Consider the following 19,894-nt stretch of genomic DNA (forward strand, 5'->3'; position numbering starts at 1 on the left):
GCAGAACGGCCAACAATTGAGATGACACAATTACTCAAAACACAGAAATTCAAATGTCTTGCTTCAGTTAATTAAGACACACACACACAAAAAAAGAATAAAAGGGACTAATTACGCACCTGTTTGTTATAAAGTTCTGGTGAAGTTATATCCTCTTCCTCTTCATGGAACATTGAGAATTCATCCATCTTAATGTTGGTTGAAGGTAAGCCTGTCTTTGTAGAACCGCCATAGTCATCCTTCTTCAGATTGGCATCTTCTATCTTCTTAAATTTAACTTTTTGTATCTGTTTGTACTGTTTCACAGCATCGGTCACAAAGTTTTTGAAGAGCTGATCTGCAAATGTGTTGAAGCTTGCTTTCTCATAGTTGTTTGAAACCTCACACTGTTCATCGCTTTTCTCATCGGTAGAAATCTTGGTATCAAGGCCCTTTTCATTGCCAATTGAGTCAGGGAAAGTCAAAAGTTCCACATCTTGACCCTGCACTTTCAAGTTTGACTTCTCTAATGTAGGCAGGGGAGAATATCTGTTTTCTATGCTTTCTCCATTAATTAATGAACACTTTTCATCTTTGGAGTAATCTGAAATGAGGTTAGAGTTAGTCAGTTCCAAATTCAAAACTGGTGCCACAGAATCTTTCCCTAATGTGGTTAGCTTGTTTTGCAATTCACAAGATCTATCGGTTTGATCAAAGTGACCTTTGTCTCCAGTGTAAAACATCTCATCAGATTTTTGTCTGTCTTTATCTACATGGCTTTGTTGTTGCGATTGGTCCTTCAAAGGCTCTTTGTGTGATGTGTCATCAACAAAAGAATCCTCATCATCTGTGGTGTCAACATCAACATTACGATCTTCTTGTAGGCGAGAAATATGATTAGGGGAAACAAAGACACCATGGCCTGGTTTGCATTCAAAGTATACCACACTATCACAGGTTCCATTATTACTCCCTTCTGATGCATCGAGCTCCACTCCAGCCCAGATCCCCTTGGCAAACCTAGTTTGGCCTTTGAACCTTAAAGTACCTAACTGAAGATTCCTTACAAGGACTCTTTCACCAATACTGAAACCATCCATTCTGTTCACTGCTGACAAAACCTGTGAATTAGAAGAGGACGATTCTGTGGATATTCCAGAGATTAAGTCCTCTCCTCCATCCTGATGTGTAGATTTTGCAGTTTGGCTCTTGAGCTCAAGAAGGTGTTCAGAGCGGAGATCACTAATCGATTTTGATTTTGAGGAAATCTCTTCACCAATTTCATCCTCACTAATTGTTACAGACTTCTGGAATGATTTTCTTTGCTCTTCTGGGGTGGAGGGTGTAGAATGTTTGCCCGAAGCCATTAGGGAGGACTCTGCCAAGGACTCAAAATCATCATTGTAACCATCAGCTGAGGTTTTATGTTCCACTGGAGACATTTGATTTGGAAGGGAGGGTGTGGTTTTGACATCATCAGTACCATTGTAAGATCCATCATCAGCCCTTAGTTTAGAAGCACTATTCTGGCCATTTACACTGCGGGACTCTTCAGCCAGGTCTTTGCTACTCAGTGAGTGCATCTTTTGGATCTCAGGCTCAAGTTCCAGATTAAGGGAGACATCGGAGAGGTGAGCATGCTCACTTCTGGATTTCTCAGACTTCAGAGATACAATGTTTTCACTGACAGATTGTACTGTGGACAATGCCTGTGATATATGCCTAGGCTTGGACTCAGATGACACCACATTCTTTGGACTGTTAGAGAGGTCTGGACTACCCAAAACTGGTGTTGGAGTTACAGTGGGAGGATCTTCATCAGACAAACTCTCTTCGTGGATCAAGCCTGACTTGGTGCTTCCATATGAGGTTATAATCTCTGAAATTAGAAAATAAATACATGATTGAACAGACATACAACAATGAATTAAGAGTTATGGTAATTATACCTGATAACATCTTTAAGACCACACATGCAACACTGTGCCAAAACAATACAAAATAATATCTTTAACATACCTCTATTTGCTGAGATAGTCTGGTCACTTTCCACAGACTTTGTATCATCTTCATAATTGTTGGTTGTTTCTGGCCTGAGTAGGGGAGAATTCAATGAAACTTAACACAAATATATCATAACTACCAATTATATTCTTATGAAATAAATCTTAATAAACAGACCTTTGATGTGGAGATGATTTGATTCTTGTTTTTTCTGCAGTAAGCTTCTTGATTTCTGGTTTAACGGTCAATGTGATTCCCTGGTCTTTATTCAACTCTGATTTGGTCTTCTTAATTAAGTCATTATATGACTTAAAAGGTAAAACAAAGCATCATATGATTATTGTCGATGATTGTCAAATAAGCAAACAGAAACTAGGATTGAGGAAAGATATAATTCAAGAGCGATTAATCAATGAAGGACTACACACCTCCAGCTGTTTCAGGAGATTAGCCTCCTGAGCCTTCAGTCGCTCTTTTTGGCGTTTCTTCTGTTCTTTTTTCAACTGGTGCACAACGGTTTTGCGCTTACGCAGTTCTTCCTTGAGAGCAGAAATGCGGCCCTCAATACTGCTCTGATCTGATGCCGACTCTGAAAGAGAGCAGGAATCCTTGAGATACCTTGTTCACCATTATGCTACATCCACTCACACAACTGATACTTTAACAGAGAGATAGCAACTTATAGAAGCTCTATAGAGTAATATAATACCTGACATTGCAAAGTATACCTGCATAAAATATCATGGGGGCTAAAATCAATAATTAATTCATAATTATTTTTCATTGGTTAGGAATGGAGATGGAGACAGCAGAGACGCTGCTGTTGGAAACGAGAGAATCCAACATAATAATAAAAAAAGGGTATGGGAGGTATTTGGAAGGGTTCATCAAGATGACCGCAGTGCTGGTTATGTTCTATGCTCTTCTCAGATTAATGTTACGTTTAGAGAACCTAAAATGTTCCAATATCCTCTACTTACTTTTCACAGATGAGATCTGGTCACTAGAACAGATCTGCCTCATGCTACCAGAACTGGTACTGATATTGCCTCCATTGCTGCTTTCCAGGTGGTGTGATGGGCTTAAAATCGTTTTTCCTGAAGGAGACTAGGAAGTAAAGATATTTATGTTAGTTGGCATACACTACACTTGTGTTCAAAGTGACCTATAACAACAGGATGAATGTTTACAAAAAATATTTTCTCTTCCATTATCCATTTATTATTACTGTTTTTCAATTGCATGTATCATTGTGTAGAATGATGCTTGCAAATAATTATGTCTATTCACTGGGTGAATGACTGAATGAGTGTAGCCCATGGAAACAGATTAACTAAGGGTGCAGCCCCTTCACACCTGATAACAATTGCCCAGTCTAACAAATTAGGCACTAATATTATGACTATTTTACAAAGGTATTTTAAAATAAACGAACACAACAAATAACAATTATTACTTTTTTTTTTTTTAACTAACTACTAAATTTAACAACAATGATTGTTGTTATTGTTGTCATTGTTCAATTCCTGCAGCAGTGCTTTCACTTCAAAGCATTTGTCATACAAATCGCCTTGCTCATGTAGCATATAATTTATGGTACAAATGAAAGCTGGTGCCTCAGCCTAAATTTGTGTGCACACGGCCCTGCAGTATCATGCCCTTTTATTGGAACTGACAGGGCGTTTATCTTTGCTAACAATTGGCACACCCTGTCAACTTAAGAAGAAATGGTATTTACCATGAAAAGAACAAAACTGCGAACAATTCTGAGGTTTAAGAACACCTTTGTGAATCTGCTTGAGATTTCGTAGACCTTCTTAAGAACACAGTCAAGAGGATATTGGTGAATGAGGCCCATTCCCTCTTCATTAAAAAAAAATCCACTGTCTACTTTGCATCTGGCAACACATCATCAGTTCTGATTCACACATACTTGCTGTCATTGTTACATCAAAACATCAAAATAAAAGCGGGTTTGCCCAAGAACTCACCAGGTCTCTTAATGATGAATCAGACTCCTGGGAAAAGGAAGCACCTGCATGTTGGCTGCTGACCTGACTTTGGGTCGAATCAGAATGCTCTGTTAGCTTCTCAGCTGAGGGAAGGTTTGAGGATCCACTGTACGTTGAAAGCACTGTTGATGCATTCTGCTCTACAGCATCTGAGGACAGAAATATTGGAGTGAAAAACTGGGTTAACCAGTTACTACCCATCATGGTGCAATGATTGTACCTTATAATAACGGCTTCAAATTAATTTTGATGGCGTATGGTAACACTTACACATTAGTATGTCTGCTTTACATTATGAATTCCATTACCCTGAACTGCTTGTCTGTAAACCCATGAGAATTTGCAAATGCGGTCTTCTAAAACTGATATCAGTAAGTGATGCACATGTACCTTTTCGGTGGGGGAGCTCTTCAGGCATATCCTGGTCCCAGGCAGCCAAAGCCTGCCTTTCCATCCTACGAATCTCTCTCTCTTCAGAATCAAGACGCTGCTTCCACTGCAAGAGCTCCTCTGCATAGCTCCGACGCTGCATGAGTTGCTGCTCTCTCTTTGTCAAGAACCTAAGATAACAGGGTAAAGTTGTGGTAAACAGTCTGAATAATCATTGCACACGTCTGTACAGTAATTTCCTGTGTATTAGCCACATTGTGTATAAGCTGCAGGACAGTGTTTTATGCAAGTTAAAACAAACAAAACCATATTAATACCATATTAACTGCGCCTGTGTATTAACCTCATAGCTGAAGAAGACATTTTGCAAAATCAATGTATAAGCTAATATTTGGGAAATTGCGGTAATACCTGAAACACTTTTTATGGTAGTAATCTATAAAGGCCTTTTCAGTACATCATGCTGGACAACCTCTGCTTATTTGTTGAAGCTGATGAGGTATTAGTTTATGTTCTCTTTGGAAGACTACAAGTTTGCAAGGATTTGCATCCCAGTTTCTTCCATTACCCTAATCTGCATTTGTATCCCCAGGATCTATTCCAACAGATACTTAAATTAAAGTAATATAATATAATGAAAGGAGATATTACTTTTCATCCATGTGGCTGTGCATCTTCTTCAGCCTCTGCATAATGCTGCTAGTTTCACTACCCGACATAGAAACGGGAGATGCGCTACGTGAGTTAGCATCAGTTATGCTCATATTGGAAAGGACCGGTTCCTCCATTGTTTCAAAGCTGGTGGGCTCCTGGAGAGGAAGTCAAAAGACAAATATATTTCAATAAAAAGGTAACAACTTAATATGGTGACTTTTTAATATTGATGTCTGAGGTAGTTGCAATTAATACTGACCACGTGGCAAGCACTTTTTAACCGCTCTCGTAGTCTGAGGGTGGTGGAGTGCATACGCTCAATTTCTTCCTGTTGTTTCAACAGTAACTGCCTCTCCTTACGTGCAGCTTTATTGGCCTCCTGAAGTCTCTTGATTTCTGCCTAAGTGAGCAATGACAAGACATTACATTACAAGCCTCCTGTTAGACATGATGAAATCCAACCAAGTATCCAAGTAAAGTTGATCTGATATGATCCATTGCCTGCATTTGGAGTTTCTCAGCCACACCCATACATAATCCAGTATTCTCTATAGCTTTTTTTTTTCTTTCTCAGCAGCAGGGGTAAGCCAGTCCGGTGCCACAACATTAGCTATAATGCTATTCATCTTTGGTTCTAGCCTACCTAGCCTAGGCACTATCACAATACATAAACATTTCATCATATTTGTTTCAGGAAGTGAGTAAGTGCTCAAAATGTACCAATGTAAACTGCACACATCTGATGTTTAGATTTTAACACCCACACCACATGTGAGTGCATTTTTGGATTAAGAAATGCCATTGCTACTTGCAACTATATTTCTCCATTTAGATCAGATATTCATTGACTCTACTGATTCATTGACTCTACTGAGGGTGCATTTATGGGTCCAAACTGGGAAAAGTGCTATGCAGCCCTGCCATCCTTGAAGAAAGTTTTTGAGTACCACCTCTAGCCAGAGAGAAAAATTAATCGGCCTTCATATATTGTTGCAGCAGGCTATGCATAAGGAAAGACAGTGAGGGAGATGACAATAAGTCATCTTGATTTCTGCCTAAGTGAGCAATGACAAGACATTACATTACAAGCCTCCTGTTAGACATGATGAAATCCAACCAAGTATCCAAGTAAAGTTGATCTGATATGATCCATTGCCTGCATTTGGAGTTTCTCAGCCACACCCATACATAATCCAGTATTCTCTATAGCTTTTTTTTTTCTTTCTCAGCAGCAGGGGTAAGCCAGTCCGGTGCCACAACATTAGCTATAATGCTATTCATCTTTGGTTCTAGCCTACCTAGCCTAGGCACTATCACAATACATAAACATTTCATCATATTTGTTTCAGGAAGTGAGTAAGTGCTCAAAATGTACCAATGTAAACTGCACACATCTGATGTTTAGATTTTAACACCCACACCACATGTGAGTGCATTTTTGGATTAAGAAATGCCATTGCTACTTGCAACTATATTTCTCCATTTAGATCAGATATTCATTGACTCTACTGAGGGTGCATTGAAGGCTTTGGAAGGCTTGGTACCCCAGGTATAGACCAAAAACATAATTATACTACACAACTATAAAATATTACCTGTTCCTGCTGCAGCTTCAGTAACAATACTCTTTGCTTCTTCCTAATTGGTGGCATCTTGTCATCTTCTCCTTTATCCCTGAGACGCCTGTAGAATACATAACTTGTTTTAACAGTGCAAATTTCAGGATTGCTCAAAGTTCACATGGAGTCACAAACTCATAACTAAACAGAGGGAACAAAGTAATTTGCAGTGATGGGACCAAAACTGAGCTACCAAAGCACAGGAAATTCAGTCAAAGTTGATGGCATGTAGAATGCAGCTTGTAGAAGAAGCCCCGCACACTGTCCATTACGCATGCAAAAAAAACTTTATTCACACAACGTTTCGGTCATGTAGAAAGACATTCCTCAAGTGAATTTCATGTAGAATATAGAATGCAGCACATTATACAAATTTACTTAACGCACTGGCAGACAAATTTGCTTGTTTTCAGAGCAAATTTGTTTAACGCACTGGCAGACAAATTTGCTGATTTTCAGAATGAGACGTCTTAAAAGAGGACTTGCCTATCTCTGGGGAAAACAGTGAATAAACGTAGGTTCCAAAAAGTCAGCGCATTCCTTTAATGCTTGCCATTTATGGTTTAATCTGATTAATTTGACAAAATATCCTTACAAACTCCTTCCGGAGGAAAGTGTATAATACATTCATACTTTTTTAGGTGTTCCAGCCATGCAAGCTCTGCTCTGGTCTTCTCCTTCAGTGCTCGCTGGCGAAGCTGCAGCAAAGAACTCTGATGCTGTGCACGCACTTCCTCCTCTTTCATGTACTGCCGCACCATCTCCATGGTAAACCGTGAGAAGTTGTTCTGTCCACTGGAGAAAGGTATACTGTTGTCTTGCTGAAACGCCTGCCAAAGCATGTGCCAAAGCCGATTAGCATAGCATGTGACTATGACGCATAGTTAACAAGTACAATTATCTGCCCAATATCAAAAACAATAGTGTGGGTCAGCAATCAGACACTCGGCAACAATGGTCCAATACACTTAAGGGGGTTTCTTACACTGATAAATACATGCCAACATCAGCCCACACAGTGAGGCTCACCAACATATTATAAATTCATAGGCAGAGCAGTGTCTGGGAAACCTGATCTATTGCAGCTTTGTGGCTAAAAAAAAAAGTTAGGCTTTGTTCATACACTTTTTTCTGATGAAAACTGCTGGTCAGAATGCATTTATGGGTCCAAACTGGAAAAAGTGCTATGCAGCCCTGCCATCCTTGAAGAAAGTTTTTGAGTACCACCTCTAGCCAGAGAGAAAAATTAATCGGCCTTCATATATTGTTGCAGCAGGCTATGCATAAGGAAAGACAGTGAGGGAGATGACAATAAACTCTCAATGTCTTGTCTCTCTCTCTCTCTCTTCCATGAAATTGATTTGCAAGAGACTGTAATTCACATGCTCTGCAGTTTCTCGGAGAAGTGGAAAGTCTGCTCGTTTTTGGAAAATTTTAAGTAACAAATAGTGCCACGTCCTTTGATATAAAAATGTGTACAGGTTGGCAGGTGGCTAGCTGTGTTGGTTAAAAGACACTGGATTTGAGCAATGAGAACCAAGTCTTAACCTTGGAAGAATCCAGAGAGATAGCCAGGTCCTGTGCGGGCTCCTCTTCCGACTCTTCATGCCGGCTCTGCTTCTTCTCCAGTGTACCTCGGCGATGAGACTCTGAAGGCAGCAGCGATCGGAACGACCGCTCCTCTATCTCATCTTCAGTCATAGACTCATCAAACTTCAGAGAGTACTCTGTCGCCACTGACATGCTGTCTGTTTTGAAAGTGGAAATTATTTGCCATTATGAGTTAATGACAGTCAGTTTTGACATTTTACCTACATTTGAGGGTATACTATGGTCCTACATTATCAAATACCTTTGTCATCATGAGGGGAGGTAATGCTGTCGCTGGGAGTGGCATTGTCCTGGGCCTCCTCCAAAACGCTGCTTGTTTGCTCAAATGATAACAAGGAAGCGCTCATATGAGTGCCACTGCCACTGTTGGACAATATAAGAAATGGATTAGATTACATTCTATGGAAAAAACATGTTTCTAGCAGGATTTGTGTCACCATTTCAAAAGGTTCACATTTCAAATTAAACAACATGAACTAAGCACCTTGCCTTGTTACATGGTTATATGATGATTGTTTTTTCATTTTCTCCTTTCTTTTTTGCCACACACACACACACACACACACAGAATTGGAATCAAACATTCTTTAGAATGCAGCTGATCAACTCATCTGCTTTCAGTTTCCATTAAATCTAGTGAACGGACTACTTGAGTAGTGATATGAAGGATGTGAATTAGAAGCACAAAACCCACTGTCAATACCACTGGCCTATAGCAATGATCTGTTGAAATAGCCTCCAACCCCTCCACACACATTACGTTTCATTACATTACATTACATTTGACTGACTCTTTAGTGACTTACAACATGGTAAAAACATTTTTAAGCAATTCTAACAACAAATAAACAACAAAATTCCAGACATTAATTTCAGATCAATCCAGAGGAATCACATCCCTGTCAAAGACACCAGACAGGTCTCATGTCCCAAGGCATCAACCTTTCCTGAACTTTAACTAGGGCTTGAGCCTAATCCCAATCACTGCAATAGGTTCACGCCACTTTAAAATGTTGTTTTGTAATAACAAACTTACAAGCAGAATAACTGGAAATTGAGGTGGTCACAGTTACCTGACAGTTCTGGAGGATGTTGGGATCTGCATTAGAAAAGAGTACTGAGGCTCGTCACGGTGGGATGTGATGGCAGGTGACTGAATACTCAACGTGCTGGCAATCTGAAAGTGGGATAAATATTTCAAATGAACACAAACATGCAGAGAAAGAGACTGTATATACCTCACTCGTGTATAATGAGGCGGAGACCACAAGTATGATAACTGTAACTGAACAATACAATTTTTAGGGAATTCAAAGATAATTTATTTAGCCTATCACAAAGCTAGTTGTTTCTCGCTGAGGCTTCAGATACATCTGTTTGACCAAAATCCCTGTCCAGTCCTTTCCTGAGAATTTTTTTTTATTATTATTTTTTATTCACTCTAAGGCTATGTTTACCCCATCAGTTAAATGTGACCCAAAACCAATTTTTGGCTCATATGTGACATGAGGCAATGAGCATCATGAACATGTAAACAGGAAAAAAGCAAATGGATTCTGATATTCGTTTTCAGGCTTCATGCATGTGGAAATAAATCAGATATGAATTGGATATGTGCCAATGCAACAATCATGTAAAGGGACGGATCAGATATGCCCTGTCATTTTGAACTTGCGCATCATTGAAAATGGCCACAATCAATTACCTTTTCGCATTACATCACGCATAATCTTGCATTCACATGCACAACTGGCAGAATGGTGAAATGAAATTGAAAATCTGCAAACCGGTAGCCTATTTTGTAAACTTCAAGCTTTGAAACAAGTGTTAACTACTAGCCACTGAAATAGGCTAATAATGGAAGCTGAAGCTTGTGCTATTCTGTGCATTTGTAGTGCCGTCTGTATGTATGCTTTCATTTCAGTGACCAAACCCTCTTGTGTGCATGCGGGTTGTCTCAAGTGAAGCAAATAAGTGAACCATGCAAACACAGATATCTGATATGGGCCTCTTCGAAAATGTAAACAGGCAGGGAAAAATATCTGATATAAACAAAAAAATCTGAACGGTGCATCAAGGCCTGCCAGTGTAATTTCCTATTCAAGAGCCAATTAAAGAACGTTCCTTGACTTTTACCACAACATGATATATGACTAACCTGAGGATAACAAACCTGTGTTTCTCTCTGCTGTGCACTTTCCACCTTTATCTGCGATCCAAAATCTTGCTCAGCTTTCACATTGAGTTGGTGCAAGTCCTGTTCATGAGCTTGTTGCTGGGACTGAATAAGACACAAAATCATGGAATAAGATATTACATCATAGCACATGCAGTAGATATACACAATAATATAACAATGTGTCCTGGGACACACTGGCAATGGGAAATAACACGCTTTTACGCTTGTTCACGCTTTTATCTCCTTCACTTCTTTAATTTCAGAACAACTGCAGAAAGCTACTAGCCTGGGTTTTCCCATACTGCCTTGCGCGGTGATTTCAATCCCGCTGCTAAGCCAGTCTGGAAACTAACGCCCAAATGTTCGCCTGATGTTGGCGAACCAATCACAGAACATCCGAGAAGTTTCCGTTGCTTTCTTGCGTCTACATTCGACGCCAAAGGATTTACGGCAGCCCTTAGCGTTGCATACGAACGAGTTGGGTGAGCTATGTGTATTTGATAGACATCCGTGGCGCCCAATGAACGGATCTGGGCATTTTTTCAAATACGAGAAAATGAACGTCTGGTTGCCAGACCACGTCTCATTTGAGAAGTGGGAGGCGTTAGCCAGGCTAGAAAGCTACAGTAATAATCAAAACTACCATTCTGGTACAACTCCAGTTTATGCCTACAAACACACTCTGTTGATGACACATGCACATGCTTGGTTCTGAGCAAAACTGGTGGAAATGCGGGTCTGTTCACAAGAGAGCACTCAGGTTCTTTAAAGAAGTCAGTGCATGCTCCTGTGCCAATGTAATCAAATTGCAGTACACTGAGCTCTCAAGATCACCTGAGGATTTGAGTCATAGTTTAAGATAGACACAGACACAGACACAGACACAGACACAGACACAGACACAGACACAGACACAGACACAGACACAGACACAGACACAGACACAGACACAGACACAGACACAGACACAGACACAGACACACACACACACACACACACACACACACACACACACACACACACACACACACACCTTGAGGACATGAGCTAGGGACAAGGCCTCCTGTTGTGCCAGGGAAACCCCACGTATACGTTCCACATCACTTAGCTGTCGCATGGACTCCTCAATAGAGTCCAAGTACATGAGTTCTGCTGCCATTCGCTGTTGTAAGGCACCTGGGGCACACTGCAGCCCACCTAGAAGAGACAGAGAGTGTGAGACATCAACATTCTGTTTTTATTTTAAAACAAGAGCTTTTAAAACTTTAAAATGTATTCAGTTTTGCATTAGAAATACACTGTGCCCATACTTCACTTGGAAAAAGCACATCACAAAATAAACAATATTGGTAAAAAGGTGACCAGTGGGTAGTAGAAGCTAAAATTACTGCAATTAAAGGGGACATATTATACCTCTTTTTAAACGAGGTTAGAATTGGTCTCTCCCAAATTGAGCCGTTTCTGGGCTGGCCACGCCTCCGGCTGCGTGTATTGATTACGCTGCTCGTTTCACAGGTGAAAATGACTACAAACAGAGCCGGCATCCAACCACATATGTTAGACCCTGGTGCTAGGGTTGGTCTATGCAAATTCCCTTAGTATTACATCAGAATAAGGGAGCAATCCAAATGGCTCACAGCATCATACTATTCTTGACACCAAAGTCTTTCTACTGATCTACAGAAAACGGATGGATGGGTTTTTTTCACGCTTGGAGCGTTTATAAGAACAGTAGAGCCCTAAATATGAACACAAAGGCCCGCAAAAAGTGAGTTTTGCAGAATATGTCCCCTTTAAATGGTGCCCCAATTCACATTTTTTTTAAGAGTAATATTATCGGTTATTGTATGGGTATCAGCCACAACAAACCAATAAATATCTGATATCAGTTCTAAAATTCAATATCAGTGCATCTCTAACAGAACCACAATTAGTTTTTTGGGCACATTTATATCCGATAACATTTCGCAAGCCAAAATGCTTGCTTCACACAATTACACAATCCCCTTCTATTGTTTGTGTAAGTAGCTGGCCTGTTAACCTAGATTTACCTGCAGTTACTAATGGTTCGGCAACACGACTGTTGGGGGCAGGACTGTCATTTCCCTTATGAAGAGATGAAGAGATGGCAGAAGTGTTGTGAAGAGCCCAGTTAGGAGAAGGTGATTCCACAATCCCTCCCTTATCAACACTGCCCTTAGAGCTGGTTGGATCAGAGTCAGCTGAGGGACATACAGTTGTCCTTCTTTGGCTTGTCTTGCTGTGCACAAATAGGCTGTGTAAGAGAACAAAGGTAGAAAACACTTCAATAATAAGCAACACAAAAAAAACATATCATTAGTTATGGCTACAAAAAATACTGACATCAGTACTACTAGTTTGAATTGAATTGAAGTATAAGTATAAGTATAAATACTCTTTTGATTCCGTGAATGAACTGCCTGCTCAACAGCAGCGCTGTCAGCAGTGAGGGGTTAGGTGCCTTGTTCAAGGACACTTCAGCCAAGGACTAGTCGGGGATCTAACCAGCAACCCTCCGGTTACAGGCTCGAAGCCTTTACAGTAGGCCAGGGCTGCCCGTAAACTACATGTATATAAATGACAACACCATACCATATACTGGTGCCTGTGCCCCCTCCCTTCCGGTCACTCTCACATACCTATGCGGGAGGATCACATACCTATGCAATGAGTAAACTGAAGCAGCCCCTGTTGTACTGTCAGTGTCCAAGCCTTTAAGAGAACTGTGAGCAGAGTTCCCCTTAGAGCCCTCTTTCATGGAACCCAAACGTCCAGGCTCTACGACTGCAGACCAGTCATCTCCCACCAGAGTGACATCAACACTGGCCTCTGATAAAAAAAAAAAGAAAGAAAAGTGGATAGTTGTATTAGATTAGATAAATAATAAAATCAAACCAATTAGAAGGGGAAATCCATCCAACATGCTAAATATAATAGAGAATATCGCATCTTAAAGATGTGAGACATACAATCAGTCCTTTACTATGACAGATTGATCATATCTTACCCATGTCTAGGGAACTAGACCCAGAGCTGAATGATGATGCATGGGATTCCATTGGGGAGAAGGACTGTGTGTCTGACTTCTCAAGTTTCAAGTCATCTTGCGGACTATTTCCTTGCTTGCTTACTACACTGCTGACACTGTAATGAAGATATACACAACATATACATGTTGGAGTGGCTCTCACACTCTCTCAATAACTTGCACAGCAACAATCATGTTCAAAATGTAATATGCATGTGGGAATGTTATGATAACAAAAATGCTCCACCAGGGACACCTTTATAGAGACACAATACAGGAATTTACATTTTGTTCTTATAGCCAATTTGATATGTGTTGACATACCTATGCCTGTTTGAATTCCTGATGACTGGTTTACTGTTGGAGTTACTACCTTGCGAGGAGATGTTATTCTCATGATGGCGTTCTGAATGACCAGTGGAGGAGACAGGACTAGATCTCCCACTTCTCCTGTCAGACATTACTGGGTAAAGAGAAACAACAGTGGCGAGCATCATCAAACAGAGATTCAGTCCCAGACTTTACAAATAGAGAATACAGCGCTTATTAAGTGAAGGTCTTAAATGATACAAGAAATAAAATGCCCCAAATACAAAGGGCGAAATCACAGTACTGGCAATTATTTAAGATGCTGAACAATATATCGGGCTAATGTTCAGCAAAAAGTTTGATTGTACTGTTCTATTGAATCTTGTATACAGTATCATCCATCCAAAGCAGGAGGTGCACTGAATATCCCAACACTGTGGTCCAGCAGAGCTCACATTGCTAATTCCCACCATGAGAGCAGTTATATTTCTGGAATAATGATGTAAAACCAACCTTTGCTACTGCTGCTGTGCAGATTCTTGGTGAAGATGTTAATGACACTGTGTGGACTACCCTTTGTCAGCTCTTTCCAAGCAGCTGTACTGGCATCTTGAGGCATTGCACTGGTAAACAGCTTGCATTTGTCCCTCCCACCACCGAAGACAGAGATCTGGTGCAAAGGAGAGCTTTCCTGCTCAATGCAATCGATGTCTAGGACTGTAACATGCATGGATGGTTGCTGGGAACTGGCTTTCCTTTCAGACAGGTTGCCATCATTGATGGAACTTGCATTGGGGCTATAACGGTCATGGTGGAACATGATTCGCTCTTCTTCAGCCAGACCTAGGTTGCCGTCCTTTAGCTTGGAGTTAGAGTCAGCAATGCAAGAGGGTATTCGATCGTTTGCAATGTCTACCGTTCTTTCTTGTGGTTCTCTGAGGGTGTACAAATTTCCCACTCCAGGAAGAGTTCCATCATAGGTGGTCAGGCCTGTGCAATGCAGCTTCTCCTCAGAGTGTTCTGGCTTTGGTACAACGTCAATATTGGAGCTGGCCATTCTAGCCCAGTGATTTGGCAAGTCCACACTCAACTCTGACACACACATTTGGCTGCCCTTGCAAGTGAGTAGCAATTTCCGGGCCTCACTCTCAATTCGGTTGGAGAGAGAAGTAGCTGTAGACTTCAAGACTTCTAGGCGGCTCATTCTGCTAGTCATGGTTGTTAGAGAGCCAGGGAGGGCTGGAGCATGCAAACAGGTGGGACTAGGGGCAGAGTTCTTCCATTCTTCACCCGGCCACTGGGGAAATGTTTGTTTAGGTGGAATAGACACACTTCCTCTTGATGGAGAGCCCTGACCATCACCTTGTACCCAGGATGACTTTGCTGGTAAGCCTACCTCATTCCTGCTAACATAAACAATGGAGAGGGCAATTCAAGGTTAATACCAATAAAAATGTGATAAATACACAAGCATCCAGATAAAGTTTTCCCCCTTTGTTTATGCACACAATGAACTAGAAAGTCACTGTTTTCAGCTGCCATTTGGTCTCGGTTCTCGTTACCCTGCTGAGGGCCTAACCCTGGCCTCTCCTGGGCCACAGGAAAATACCTTAACTCTAATTATATTTATCAGAGGAGAAATTATAAATCGGAGAAAATTACAGTATTTGTTTTCATTATCTTTATATGTTTTCTCTGATTTATTTAACATCTAACTTAAGCTTACTTTGTTCAACTGGCATCCAACATGTTATAGTATATGCCTTTCTGAATTTTTCCTTATATTCAATTTAAGTGATATTGATGTTTACATTTAAGTTTCTGGTAAATAAATCATAATTTTACCACCATTTATATTTCTCTCCTCGTATACTATGCCACTACTCTGCTACTACTTGGCAATTAGATGAGATTAGTCTGATAAATCATAGTTTCTCCACCAATATTTACCACGGCTTCACCACTCTGTCCTGTTCAAGACACACTAAAGGTTAACAGTTTACAATACCAATGACTCACACTATCGAAAGTGGAATGAATGATTAAGGAGTCTGTTAACCGAGCTAGCTAATGCTGGCTTAGGAAGCTAAACAAGTGGTTGGCAATGGCTACAGTAAACAAGTGGTTGGCAATGGCTACAGTAAACAGTATGTTGGCAATGGTAGTAACATAGCTATGTACCAATTAGCTGATGGCTTGAATAAGCCTAGGCATTTTTTACTCAGACTTGTAAATTGCTGCTTGTTAACTTGAGTTGAAAACATTAGCTTTAAAAGGTGCATTATGACTACAATAGAAGTCTGTGGGGCAAGCTAGCACATCAGAAAACAACGCTATTTTATACCACTGGCAATACTCAAAATATAATTACACTTCTGTGGTAGTGTGGTGAATGTTCCTACAGACAAACCAAAGTATTGTGAGCTTTGAAAGGGTACAAAGAGGATATAACAAGACGTGTTTCTGGAGGAAGGGAATCTTCTGACTTTGTGTAGCGTAGCATCAAATCAGTGGGCGCCAACAACAGTCTTGCTCAAAACAACACCAATTAGCGTAATTTGTGATTTTACTCCAGAGTATTCCTTTAAACTGATGGCTAACTACAAATTTCAGTCACCTGATTGCATCATGTCAATAATTCAATGCATAGTATTGTTTACCAAAACGTTTAATACTGGCAAAGCTTATAAGCCAAAGGAAAATCCAAGTTAAATGTATGTGATTATGTCCTGTGGTTAAAACAAAAAACGAAAGAAAAAAAAGAACATTTAATCAAACCTTTGTGCTGGAGGCTGTTGTTCGGACACAGAGATGTCATCACTAGATGCACTTTGAGGTCGATTTTGATGTTTATTCTCCTTATCCGACTCATTGGAGGGCTGGTACAAAGGTGTCTGCAATGATACATACAGTTAAGCCCAAAATTATTAGCCCCCCTGAAATTTTGGAACATTACTCTAAAATTCTCCCTAAATTTTTCATCCCTGATCAAATTTTAAAAATCAAACATTCGCCAGTGTTATTATGTAGAATCTGGTGCATTTTGGAGTGTTAATATATTATTAGGAATGCTTAATCTCAAATTGTGTGAAAAGTGGAGTGGTCAAAATTAATAGCCCCCATGTGATTTTTTTGCTTTTAAACACACACGACCAACCTGTCACCTTTCAAGCCACACCTTTGCAGTTAGTTAATGTCCAGACAACACCTGAACACCCAACCAGCATTGATTGTTTACCTAAAGACTTCAAGGAACAGGCCTACAGGCACTTGAACACCTGTCTGAGAGGGGACTGCCTTTACAGGCATACTGAAGATAAAGGAAATCTGTCTGGACCTCAGAAAGAACATCATTGAGGCCTATAATATGGAGAAAGACTACACTGTAATCTCTAGATGCTTCACAGTCTGTAGAACAGCCGTGCAAGGCATCATTACAAAGTACAAAGAGTTCCAAGTTTGTGCATAACAAACCTAAGTGTGGATGAAAATGCTAAATATCTCAATCTAGAGAGAAAAATCATCAGGGATGTTAGCAAGCAACCCTGCACATCCGCCAAAATGATAGTTGCTGACCTTGAGACCTCTGGGGTTAAAGTCTTGAGGAAGACAGTAGCGAGGGATTTTTATTGTGGAGGCCTCCAAGGTCATCGGCTGAGAAAAAACCCATTACTCCAAAAGGGGTGCTTCAAAGTCAGACTGAACTTTGCCCATGCACATTTAAAAGCTAAAAATGAGTTTTGGAAAACTGTCCTTTGGTCTGATGACATTAAACTGGAGCTGTTTGGGCCCATGGATGTTGCCTATGTTTGGCGAAAAAAGGGAAGGCCTACAACCATAAAAATACAGTTCCCACAGTGAAGCATGGTGGTAGGAGCATCATGTTATGGGGCTGTGTTGCTGTCTCAGGCACAGGGAGCCTTGTTTGGGTGCATGGGATCATGAAAAAGAAAGATTATGTTGACCTTTTGAGGGATAACATCAAGACGCCTGCTCTTAGTCTAGGCTTAGGTCACCACCAGGTCTTTCAGCATGATAATAACCCAAAGCATAGTGAAAAGTGGTCTAAAACGCCCTAAAGGATACCAAAATCAAGGTGCTGGAATAGCCTACACAGAGACCAGACCTCAACCCCATTGAGAATCTGTGGCACGTGCTTAAAGCAAGAGTCCATACAAGAAAACCATGCAGTTTGGACAAGCTGGAGCTAAAGAGTGCTTAAGAGATATGTGCCAACCTAGTAAAAGACTATTCAAAGAAGTTGTTGTCAGTTGAAGCAAAGAAAGGCTATACTATTGACTATTAATGGTCTGGGGGCTAATAATTTTGAACATGTCAATTTTTGCTTTTCTTGTCACAAATCAGAGCATGAGTAAACAATGATCATCAAACTTTGTGGGCATACTGTTTTTGCGCTTCTGTAATCATATAAACTAGGCACATTTTTGGAAATGGTCATTTTCATGTATAAACAAAGGATTATGTCTGAATTCATAAGGGGGGCTAATAACTTTGGGCTTAACTGTATATCTCAGTTTGTTCATCTCTACCAATATGATGGAAGCATTATTTTGTCATCATGAAAACCATCAGGTTGAGTATAGAAGCATTTAACTGTGTGCACTGTGCACTGAGAACAAACAACAGTTCTGCTATTTGCTGTATCTAGTCTAAATAAAGTTCATTCGTATTATGTTTAAAATTCTACAGATATGTGCTCACAATTCATCAGACTTTCAGAATACGTGGAGAGGATTACGTGGAGACACATTATTTTTTTCTCTCTGGATCTGCTGTTGGTCCTCCACAGTCATTTATTAGCAATTGTCTTGTCACCACATATAGCAATACCAGTCCATAACCATACCTGCTGATGGGTGTTGGTGAAAGGCGAGAGTAGGACGTCTGTCTCAAACTGGGTTTGCTCTGGTAGAAATTTAGTGTACGTATCCAGCAGACACCTGGGCGTTGACCCAGCAATGGGAGAATGGGAGGCGGCAGCAGCAGCTGTTTGCTTACTGAAGGTTTCCTTTTGTCTCCTGTAGAGCTCCTCTAGCCTCTGATTCCTTCTGTCCATTTCCTCCTGCTGACTGCGGCGCTCCTCAGTCTGACGCCGCCGCCGTTCCACCTGTTGCCGCGATATATACTGTCGCACTGCAGCAGAATCATAGTGCCGTTTTCTTCTGACTTGGTCAGGTTTTAGGGCCTCCATAGAAGACGAATTGACAGGACTAGCAGCGTGATTGACCCCAATGCAGCTGTGATCCTTTGTTTTCACTCTAGGGCTGACAGGCTTTTTAGCCAACCTTGCGACATGCTTCTTAGGAGGCGCGTCTAATTCAAGGTCATCCAAGATGTCTTGAATATCAGTTGAGAGATGGACTGCAGCAGTCTTTCCATCTTCAATTTGCTTGCCTTGATTTAGATTATCTGATGGTGATCGCTCCAAGCTACCTGGAAAAATATAATTTAGCAGCAAATTAGGAAGTCATTTTTACTCAAACTGCAGCAACAGATTTAGTGTTAAGAACGTCTCTCTGGTCTGTAGCAATTACTACAGTGGCAAGTATCTGGATTTGAAAAACTCTGAAGACTAAACAAAACAAAACAACAAGACTTTTAAAATGAAAACTGTTATCAATGCTTGAAAGGAAAGCATGTTCATATTGCTTTTAGAGGTGAGGTTGATCTAAGTAGGCCCTTCACAACAAGTTTTCTGAAAACGGCAGCTATCAGGTTAAGATTATGCACACCAGATTTACTGAAATGTGAGGCTTGTGTTTGTTTGCATAATGGACCTTTTCGATAGATGATGTATAGATCAATGAGATTGATATAAATATGGTTATCATTATCACAATTATTTACTGTTACTCTATATTGTTTCACATACATTATGTGTAGAGACCCAGAGCAAGCTTCAAAGTGTCTGACAGGCCTGTGTCTTAGAAATGTTAACAGCTTACTGGGCATCATAAGCCAAAGTCAATATGAACATTGAAGAAACAAGATCTTTGGGTGTTCATAATAATAACTTTCACCCACCCACATGTGCTCAAAGCCCATGCTTTGGAAACGTTGACTGTAT

The 19,894-nt window shown here is 40.4% G+C and overlaps 1 protein-coding gene across 4 annotated transcripts in view; it reads right to left on the minus strand.

The window, feature by feature from the left end:
* Window positions 1–19,894, minus strand: part of cep350 (centrosomal protein 350) — a 29,908-nt gene that overhangs the window by 2,435 nt on the left and 7,579 nt on the right. For 3 of the 4 annotated variants that reach the window (XM_062555612.1, XM_062555609.1, XM_062555610.1), the window contains 23 exons: window positions 18,674–19,260; window positions 16,585–16,700; window positions 14,320–15,212; window positions 13,822–13,960; window positions 13,477–13,613; window positions 13,130–13,298; window positions 12,500–12,723; window positions 11,482–11,645; window positions 10,443–10,550; window positions 9,343–9,446; window positions 8,511–8,632; window positions 8,207–8,406; window positions 7,292–7,488; window positions 6,635–6,722; window positions 5,299–5,439; window positions 5,037–5,194; window positions 4,386–4,555; window positions 3,975–4,144; window positions 2,964–3,090; window positions 2,412–2,572; window positions 2,161–2,291; window positions 1,999–2,072; window positions 120–1,858 (listed from right to left, as the gene is read on the minus strand). In XM_062555612.1, the coding sequence (XP_062411596.1) occupies window positions 120–1,858; window positions 1,999–2,072; window positions 2,161–2,291; window positions 2,412–2,572; window positions 2,964–3,090; window positions 3,975–4,144; window positions 4,386–4,555; window positions 5,037–5,194; window positions 5,299–5,439; window positions 6,635–6,722; window positions 7,292–7,488; window positions 8,207–8,406; window positions 8,511–8,632; window positions 9,343–9,446; window positions 10,443–10,550; window positions 11,482–11,645; window positions 12,500–12,723; window positions 13,130–13,298; window positions 13,477–13,613; window positions 13,822–13,960; window positions 14,320–15,212; window positions 16,585–16,700; window positions 18,674–19,260 (6,119 nt within the window). The remainder of the gene's footprint in view (window positions 1–119; window positions 1,859–1,998; window positions 2,073–2,160; window positions 2,292–2,411; window positions 2,573–2,963; window positions 3,091–3,974; window positions 4,145–4,385; window positions 4,556–5,036; window positions 5,195–5,298; window positions 5,440–6,634; window positions 6,723–7,291; window positions 7,489–8,206; window positions 8,407–8,510; window positions 8,633–9,342; window positions 9,447–10,442; window positions 10,551–11,481; window positions 11,646–12,499; window positions 12,724–13,129; window positions 13,299–13,476; window positions 13,614–13,821; window positions 13,961–14,319; window positions 15,213–16,584; window positions 16,701–18,673; window positions 19,261–19,894) is intronic. The other variant, XM_062555611.1, reaches the window with a different exon arrangement.

This window comes from Sardina pilchardus, chromosome 15, assembly GCF_963854185.1.
Source record: "Sardina pilchardus chromosome 15, fSarPil1.1, whole genome shotgun sequence".
Lineage (NCBI taxonomy): Eukaryota > Metazoa > Chordata > Actinopteri > Clupeiformes > Clupeidae > Sardina > Sardina pilchardus.